The 9,750-nt window shown below is 37.1% G+C and overlaps 2 protein-coding genes across 2 annotated transcripts; one reads left to right on the forward strand and one right to left on the reverse strand.

Annotated features, from left to right (window-relative positions):
• Nucleotides 1-907: 907 nt before the first annotated feature.
• LOC107769958 (UPF0664 stress-induced protein C29B12.11c) lies at nt 908-3,791 on the forward strand. The gene is made up of 5 exons (XM_016589218.2): nt 908-1,160; nt 2,194-2,296; nt 3,072-3,143; nt 3,220-3,425; nt 3,532-3,791. The coding sequence occupies exons 1-5, from the start codon at nt 1,051-1,053 to the stop codon at nt 3,626-3,628; spliced, it is 588 nt and encodes a 195-aa protein (XP_016444704.1). The 5' UTR covers nt 908-1,050; the 3' UTR covers nt 3,629-3,791.
• A 1,183-nt stretch (nt 3,792-4,974) lies between these two features.
• Nucleotides 4,975-8,523, reverse strand: LOC107769957 (glutamate-1-semialdehyde 2,1-aminomutase, chloroplastic-like). Its single transcript, NM_001325045.1, is given in 3 exon segments — nt 4,975-6,209; nt 6,893-7,066; nt 8,226-8,523. Coding segments are annotated over 3 exon segments (1,437 nt in total). The 5' UTR covers nt 8,421-8,523; the 3' UTR covers nt 4,975-5,141.
• Nucleotides 8,524-9,750: the final 1,227 nt, after the last annotated feature.

Here is a 9,750-nt window from a genome sequence, read left to right on the forward strand (position 1 = left end):
AGTTTTTGTTTTGTAACTAGCGAACTTCAGCTCTAGAGCTGAAGTTTTTGTTTTGTAACTCTCGAACTTCAGCTCTAGAGCTGAATTTTTGTTTTGCAACTGATGAACTTCATCTCTAGAGCTAAAGTTTTTGTTTTTGTAACTGGCGAATTTCAGCTCTAAAGCTGAAGTTTTTGTTTTGTAACTGATGAACTTCAGCTCTAGAGCTAAAGTTTTTTGTTTTTGTAACTGGCGAACTTCAGCTCTAGAGCTGAGGTATTTAAAACCCTTGAGTATGTACTGCTGAAGTTTCTATTTTGGGGGAGGAAGATTGACCTTTCAAATTCCATATTCTAAGTATGGATATGACTTCATTGATTTATTCTCGATCGAAACATCGAGGAACGCACTATGGTTCTGCTTGACCATAGCATCTCAACGATGGAGACAGTGTCAAGGGGATTCAGAGAAATGCAAAAATATATTTGAGATTTGAACTAATGACGTAAAAAAACATTTTGAGCCACATCAACCATATCACAAAAAGGTTTTCTTACGTTATAATTATTTTAATTATGTATAGTAAGATAGCTTCTGAGGAATTGAGTGAAGCCACAAAAGATGAAGTAGAAGTTTAATCACAAGAGGTTGAGGGCGGATTTAATTTTGAGGAGGAGAAGGAGGAGAAAGGGGGCTGAAATTGTTTAAAAAGTGGGTACAAGTTAAAAGTTTTTTCAAAAATGAGTATAAGTTAAATGGGGGCAACCAAATAGGTCGCCCGTGCAATTTTTACCTACTTTTTCACCAAATTAATCTGGCCCTACTGCTTGTTCTCGGCCCAATAAGTCTTGTTAGCCCAACAGCTACTTGTGTGACATTGGGCTGTTGATTCATAACAAAGGCACACTTGTCAAAACGACAAGTCCGCGTCTTTCCCGAAACCGCCACTGCCTCAAAATAACCCCTTTATCATACAATCGCAAATTCCAGAATCCAGAATTCCAGATTCTACGCAACATTTTCTTCATTCGGTTGACAAAGGGAAGAGGTTTCTTTTTCCGATCAGAAAAAATGGCACTGAATCCTCAACTATTTCCAAACGGAATGCCCGTCCCTTTCCTCAATGAATTGTTTGTCCTTTCTAGAGATGGTGTTGAGTTTGAGATCGATAAAATCCCTGGGTAACCGGCCTAACTTTTATTTCTCTCTTTTAAATTAGTTATCTCTGAAAGAATCGGATCGAAATGGAGTAAAATGGATATTCTGGAATTAGGATTGAAAGAAAATAGTTTGGGATCGAGGTTTGATTATAGATGCTATCTTTCTATTGTTTCTTTGGGTCTGTATATAGTGCATCATTAATTTTTACCATTTTCATTTCGTTAATCGTTATCCGTAATGGGTTTCTTTCTGTTGAACATTTTTTTTTTGTGATTCTGATTTCTGCTTTAGAGATTACTAATAAATGTTGGTCTGCTTACACGCTATCTTCCCCACACCCCACTATGGGGTTACAATGGGTTTTTTTGTTGTTGTTGAGAACTTTGAGATGATGCATTTGGATATGTTACAATTGCAGTAGTTGGTGCTCCTAATGCATTAGGGGTTTTGCCTGCATTTCTCTACCATGGACACAAAGAGGGTGTTCAAAAAGCAGCATCAATAGCAGTAGCTGCAACAATATAAATTGCACTTTTCAACTTATGCATGCTATACTACTACTACCATTTACTTCTACCTATAAAAAACTATCCACCATTTGTTTCCATTTAATATGGTTATGGGGGTGAACTTGCTTGGGATGCAGTATGAACTGCTCAACATGTGAGTACAGATGTCTGTATGATTTTGGGCTTGCTAAGATATATTCACATGGATACTTTAAAAGAATTAAATGTCTCAACACAGGCTTGGACATTTGATCAGTTGGTAGGTTAGTGCATAAGGAAATTATTTATACCACTTAGGTGGTAGTTAGAAATTGCACAAGGAACTTATTTATCATTTATGTGGATATACGGTATAGAGGAATAAGGTAGTTATTACATTTGGCTGTTGAGTTTGCATGGGATGCCTGCATTTGCTTTATTTTGTGTTTAGTTCTACCTTTCTTTGAACACATAATTCTTGCATTGCCCTCTCTTTTTTTCTTTCTCCTTTTCTTTAGTTTCTTTTAGTTCATGACTTTGTGTTGACGAGACTGTTTGCTCACAGTGCAGGAAAAATAAGAACAAGAGGAACGATCTACTTGTCGAATATTCGGATGGTCTTCGTTGCAAAGAAGCCGGAGGATTTCATTGCTTTTGACATGCCCTTGGTATGTTACACTTATGTCCTACGTGCTAGCAGGGTCATATGTTGGGTTCCAGTTCCTCGTCTGAGAAGATTTTTTCTCACGGATCAAAGAAGACAACTTTTTTTTACTACTTTTACTAAAATGTCAAGATGTTATTATCAAAACCATAGTAAAGAGGAAATATTTGTTTAATCAAAGTGAAGGGATAACGTGTTCATCTCTGACTCCATTGATAGTTTCCCAAAAGTTAAAAAGGCGTGACCTTGTATAGCGTTCCATGAAAATCATATGCAACCGGAACAAGAAATGCATAATGTGCAATTTAGGATATGGTGGTTTAGAGGTAAAAAAAAAGAAGAAGACAATATTCTTATCCCAAGTTGCTTTACCTGCGTGTGTGCCACTTGCATTGCTGCAGGTGGCAGAGCAGTAAACATTTGAATTTTGAATACGTCGTAGCTCCGACGTGTATAAGATACCTAAAAGCCTGTTGTCTGGTTGATGCTAGCTTCATGTAGCATACTATTTCTTGCGTATATCACCTTAGATTCGGCTCGTCCAGTGTTGGTCAATCTTGCTGCTGTGCCTTTTTTTGTTGTTGGGATAAGGTTGCTTCTGTAGTTTCTGGTACTTTCTCTGTTGCTTCATGTCCCACGGTTTTCCTAGTGTTATGCTTTGCTGAATCCTGTTTTTTTTCTTGCTTTCGTTTTTGTTAATCTTTTAGCTCTTTGTTCTCAAAATAATCCTAGATTATACAAGCTACTTTTGCTTGACCAAGTTTAACTTCATTCTGCAGCTCTTTATTCATGATGAAAAATTTAATCAACCAGTATTCCACTGCAACAATATTTCCGGACATGTTGATCCGGTAAGTTGAATAGATAAATTCAGATATGTTTGGATTATGCGCACTACTTTAGATGATCGATTCTGGCCAATTTCAGGTTGTTCCAGATAATGAAAACAGGGCTTTGTACTCCACACATTCATTCAAAATTTTGTTCAAGGAAGGTGGTTGTGGGACTTTCGTGCCATTATTTTTCAATTTAATCGCCTCCGTGAGACGATCTCAGCAACAGTCCACTGCAGAGCCACGGGTGGATCCTCTCCAAGCTGCACAAACTCCAGTTGATGAGATGATGAGACATGCGTATGTCACGTTGCTTGTACCTTTTACAATTAAAATTGTTATAGATCCTTTTTCTCAATATGCTAGCTGGTGTGCTGAATACTTATTGTTTTTGTCAATTTTGCAGTTATGTTGACCCCAATGATCCAACCAAAATCTACTTGCAGCAGCCTAATTCAGAGTCTGAACTCAGGCGTCGATCATACCAGTCACAGCCTGCTTAGAACTCGATATACCTCTTTGTTTAAAGCTACCTGAATTTCGCGTTTTCTGTGACAATGAGCTTGCATGTGTATATTATGTAAGGCTGGTATATGTTTCTTTCAGGTGTGCATGGATTATAATCTATTATATGGGTGATACACTAGACTAATGACTTCCTACAAATATCTGTAATAATTTTGAAGCTCATGTTCATTACACGGGTATATATACAGGGGCGGATGTAGAGTGTTGATGAATTGAACCCTAGCTTTCGACGCGGAGTAAAAATTCATTAAAATTACAAAAATAATAAATATGAACCCATAATTTTAAAAATATGATGGATTCAATGCTAAAACATTAAAAGTAGAACCCATAGAGTTTAAATCCTGGATTCGCCTCTCTCTCTATATATATAGCATATTAGGTTTTGCACTGGAAGTGCAGAACACCTACTCCCTACCAGGGTAATTTGAAAGAATGGCTGTAAAAATAAATTGGTTGTATTAGCCTGTATGTTACAAATTGGGTGCAAAAGAGTCTCTTTGCAGAAATGTTGGGAGAAAGCTGCATACAATATATATCCACTCCTTTTCATAGTGAGGGGTGGATCTTCCTTCTCTTGTGGGTTTATCATTGTGCTCAATTCGATCTATATACAGCTGAATATTTTTTATAGGTTTTATCTTAAAATTTTGAAATCCATGCGAAGTTAATAAAAAGTATATAATGCCATGGAAGCAAATGATGCAATTGATCCATATAGCCGCAGAGGTGGATCAATGTTTTCAAGAGGATGGGTGAACTAATTGTAAAGAGGTAGAGTTAGAATTTACATTTAACATGTTTAATTTTAGTCTATGAACAACTCGCTACACTTTTGAAATTACAAATTCAAAATTATGTTCTTTTTGAAATTTTAGTGATTTTTATATATATCTATATTCCGTGTTGGAAATAAGACTATCCGAAATGAAATTTGAATCGTTAAATTCACTCGTAGAGGTGCATCCAATAATTATTGCACCATAAGAGTTTTTGAGCATGAGTGCACACATATATTTAAGTAATTTTGAAGAAATATAACATCGCTATACATAATTTAGGGAGAGGAGTATGGGTATTCTAAGACCTAGATACGCCCCTACATATAGGTGATATCTACTAGTTGGAACTAATGCATGGTCATCATTGCTAATATTTAGGTTTATGATGCACCATTTTCTATTTGGTTAGAGATTTGTAAGTGTTGGAGTAGGAATTCATCCTTAATCCAAAAGTCATATTTTAGGAATTTATAGGTAGGAGATAAGTTCCAAAGAAGAATAGAATCCTCATATACACTACACTACACTACAGAGGGATATACTTCAAAATGAGTAAGAATAACAACCGAAAAGGAGTACAAATGGTACAGCATGTTTCTGAATAAAAGATATGCTACAAAACTTCTCAGTACGAATCACCTTTTGTTTTTCTCGCCAAACAAGAAAAACATTTCCATCTAGGATACAAATGAACAAAGCCTAGTAGTTAAATTTGCTTAAGAACTTTTTCAGCTGCAGCTACCGTCCTTTGAATGTCCTCTGAAGTGTGTGCTAAGCTAGTAAATCCAGCCTCAAACTGTGATGGTGCAAAATATACACCTTCCTCCAGCATTCCCCTATAGAATCTGCCAAATTTTTCTGTATCACTCTTCTTTGCATCCGAAAAGTTATTGACAGGACCCTCCACGAAAAAGAAGCCAAACATCCCCCTTATGTACCCGCCACACATTGCATGCCCGGTCTTCTTTCCAGCATCCAAGATTCCTTGAGTAAGTTCACCCGTGATCTTGTCCAAGTAGTCGTATGTACCCGGTCCCTGTAACCGCTTAAGCGTGTGAATTCCAGCAGTCATGGCCAATGGGTTTCCACTTAGTGTCCCGGCCTGATACATCGGACCTGCAGGTGCTACCATCTCCATAATATCCCGCCTTCCTCCGTATGCACCTACTGGCAAGCCACCGCCGATAATCTTCCCAAGTGTCGTCAAATCTGGAGTTATTCCAAAATACTCCTGAGCTCCGCCATATGCCAACCTAAATCCAGTCATGACTTCGTCGAAAATAAGAAGTGCATCATTTTCTTTGGTGATCTTGCGAATGGCAGCAAGAAAATCTGGATTAGGTTGAATGAAGCCAGCATTTCCAACTACAGGCTCAAGAATTATAGCAGCGACTTCGCCTTTGTGCTCCTTAAAGAGGCTCTCAACAGCAGAAATATCATTGTAAGGCGCTGTCAGTGTATCAGTAGTAGCTGCCTTTGGAACTCCAGGGGAGTCGGGGAGTCCTAGGGTGGCAACACCACTGCCTGCTTTAACAAGAAATGGATCAGCATGACCATGGTAACAACCCTCGAATTTGATGATCTTAGGCCGGCCAGTGAAAGCACGAGCCAGCCGTAGTACTCCCATGCACGCCTCTGTACCGGAGTTGACAAACCGAACCATTTCTATGCTTGGAACAGCTGAAATAACCATCTCGGCCAGAGTGTTTTCAAGGAGACATGGAGCACCAAAACTCGTTCCTTTCTTCATTGTTTCAGCCAATGCTGCTAACACCTGCAGGAAAAGGTCATACCAGGATTGTTGCGTAAAAAACAACTGAAAAAGCAATACAAAATTTCACTCTCTTGTCTTCGTCCCTAGACCTTCCACAATCCACAACAACCAAGACCCTCCCCCCATACAGTGCTAAGACATTCACAAGACTCTCTTTCAAACAAGTTTCTCATTGTACAACGCAATAAGACAGAGGGGCATAGAAGATTTTGAGGTGTCTTGCACAATAGTTATTAAAGCTGAGCTCAAGAGAATCCAGTTGACATATCGGTCTTCTTCTTTCTCAGAAAGGAGGAGAAACAAGTGGAGGAAGCATTTAGACAATTCCCACCTAGGTCTACCATGTTCTACTTGAGTCTTCACTTTATCATGAGAACTGTCTATGACATGAACGTCATATAGCGACTTCCGTTTAAGAAATGAACAAAAGAAAAAAAATTAAACCATATGTTCTTGGAAATCATAAAATTCATCGAAGGCCAAAATAATTCCAGGACAAGGGTTCTATTAAAAAAAACATTTCTAACATAATGGGAGCCAAAAAAAAAACACAGCTTTAAGATTGTGTTTCTGAAACATGTTACCAAATACAAAGCATGCAGATGCAGTTATGAGCCAGGCCAAATAAATGCAGTGTATTGAAATTTCAAGCTGAACATAGAGTTAAAAGCAGAAAATTGAACCTCATCATCTGCATGACCGATTATAGCTGGACCCCATGATCCGACATAGTCAATGTAGTCGTTACCATCTATGTCCCGCATACGAGAGCCCTTCACGGAGTCAATAATGATAGGTTGTCCGCCAACTGACTTGAAAGCGCGAACAGGGGAATTTACACCTCCTGGCATCAACTCCTACCAACAGTGAAACACGAGATGCAAATCAATGGACTTGTAGGGACTTGAAATCAATAAAACTGAACTGGAATCTTGTCTGCTTCCATTTTTTTTAATATTATGCTGCTAGAAGTTAAAAAATATAGAATGTTGAGCACAACACAAAAAGAATAGCACGAATCAAGTGCATCTGTAGATTGACTGTTTGCACCATATAACTGAACTTTAACTTGTATTTTCAGCGCCTCCTACTGATGCAAACAACCACAGACAACTAGTTGAAAGTGCAATTCCCTTTCAAACAAGGGATTGTACAATTCGTTCTTTCTCAAGCGCATTTTCCTAACGTTTCCCCCATCTAGAAAATGTGATAAGTTTTAGCATCTTTCCCTTATAAGTTCCAATCTCAATAAGTTACATCAGAAGATATGTTAAAAATATAAGAATATGTAAAGGGAACAGAAACCAACTAAAGCAAACACACACATTTTGCTACATTATCAGATTACTCAGTATATCTCCTCTTTGTAGTCAAACACCTACAATTTTCAAGATATTTAAAGAGTGTAATAAATTGCACCTTTTCAGCGCAACTACACACCTAAAACATACTCAAGATTCTCATAGCGACACATACAAATGGCAATTCAATTATAACTTATATGGGAGGATAACCACATTTTGTATATCAGCAGAGACGGAGCTAAGTTGAGAAAAAAGGGTTCAATTGAATCCACTTGGCCGCAAAATTACACTGTGTAAATAGGGCAAAAACGAACTTTTTTACTTCTTATTATATTAAACTATACCGGAAACAGCCTCTCTCCAGAAACAGACTATCTGTCTGCTTGAAGGCAGCGTACACACTACCCTCCTCAGACCTCACTTGACCTCACTTGTGGGATTACATTGAGTTTGTTATTGTCGTATTATATTAAAGTATTGAATCCCCTTGACATAAGGTAAGATTCTAGCAAAGGAGTAAATGCCGATCTTGGAAAATGCACCAATTTTATCAAACCAAAATTTCCTCTTCTTCCTCTAACCCTTAAAGCTAGCATTTTTACTAGCAATATTAGTAATTAATATAAAAGATTGAATCTTGAAGCAACCCAATTTCAAAACGAAAACTAAACACTGAACAATAACCATAAAAAAAAAAAAATCGAAATTGTACCTTGGCTTTGCTGAAAGCTTCTTCAGACTTTTGAAGAGTGAAAGTTTTCTTCTTTTCATCAACTGATGCAGTCATTTTAATTGTTGAAGAAGATGGGGTGCATCGACGGGGAGATGGAGAGAAAACCAATTTGGGTCTTTGACTTTGAGTCAATTTAGATGGCCATGAAATTCCAACACCATTTACAGCAGCCATTTTACCAACTTTGTGTCTCTCTGTTTTGAATCTTCTTGAGTTGGTGCAGCAATGGCTTTTTGTTATGAATTCTTGGTTTTTAAAGTGCCTTTTGATGAAGAAGATAAGGAAAAGTAGATAGAGAAATCTTAAAGAAAACGAATGTGACAAAATTTCTAAGATGTCGGAAAATTGGGCTTGGCCCATGGTTCAAACATCTTCTTTACGGAAGATTTACATAAATATCACCTTTTAAGAAATATGGGAGAAATTTAAAAATAGTCAGATTTACAAGTGGTCATTAAAAAATAGCCACAATTTCAAAGGTAATCGAAATTTGATCACTTTTATGTAAAGATAAATCTGAACGAAAACACTATCCAAAATCCGAAAAAATACTCCAGCATAATATACTGGAGTTTGGAGCACCGGTGCTCCAGTCTCCAGTATATTATACTGGAGCCAGTAAAGTATATTGGTCCAGCATAATATGCTGGAAGTTCATACACAGGTGCACCAAACTCCAGTATATTATGCTGGACCGATCTCTGTTGCAGCAAAATAGTGGTTATTTTTCATTGACTTGGTAAACGCTGTCTATTTTTAAATAACTAGTCCGAAAACTGGCTAGACCGTGCAATTTTAACAAGAAATATTTTTCCAACCTTCCCCTCATAGCACAAATAGGAATATTTCAGACATCTATTTAACTTTTGTACCATTTAAATAATTTTTACAAGAATAGATTAACGAGGCATAATTTGGAGAAAATGACAAAAATGGTCCCCTATCTTTTGAAGTAGATTTATGATGGTCCTTTAAATATACACATATCAGTTTTAGTCTTTAAAGTATTTGAACATTTTAATATCCATCCATTTAAAATCTAACACCGCTAGTTTATTGCCCCCAACTAGCTTATCTCCCGCTGCTACTAAATTGTACAAGGCCTGTACAAAACATGAAATTATAGCAGAGAAGACAATCGTCGATCACTATTTACTTGAATCATGTCTTTCTTAAGGAATTGTGCCTTCTTATTAAGGCATCAAAATGTCATGAATTGAGGGAACCAATTTTTTTTTTGGGCTTTTCCATTGAGAATCACCTGCACATTCTTCTTTCCTGAAACAAGGATGCTTTAAGCAAAAAAGAAAGAAAAAAAAAAACAAGAAAACACGGATTCGCTGTAGCATAGTACTTTTATCATCTTTTCTTTTTACACTTAAAACCCCTTTCTTTGATTAATGGTTTTTTTTTTCTCCCATGTCAGCGATATTTATATTGAGAAATGGGGTTCTTTTTCTTCTTACTTATTATAAGTTATAACCAAAATTTTCCAGCTTCCAAA

The sequence above is a fragment of the Nicotiana tabacum genome, chromosome 16, assembly GCF_000715075.1.
Source record: "Nicotiana tabacum cultivar K326 chromosome 16, ASM71507v2, whole genome shotgun sequence".
Taxonomy (NCBI): domain Eukaryota; kingdom Viridiplantae; phylum Streptophyta; class Magnoliopsida; order Solanales; family Solanaceae; genus Nicotiana; species Nicotiana tabacum.

Excerpts from the sequence above, each read along its gene's own strand:
- LOC107769958 (XM_016589218.2), top strand. The coding sequence starts at position 1,051 with ATGGCACTGAATCCTCAACTATTTCCAAACGGAATGCCCGTCCCTTTC. Across the intron at positions 1,161-2,193 it reads GAGATCGATAAAATCCCTGG|TGCAGGAAAAATAAGAACAA; the intron begins GTAACCGGCCTA and ends GTTTGCTCACAG. Across the intron at positions 3,144-3,219 it reads TTTCCGGACATGTTGATCCG|GTTGTTCCAGATAATGAAAA; the intron begins GTAAGTTGAATA and ends GGCCAATTTCAG.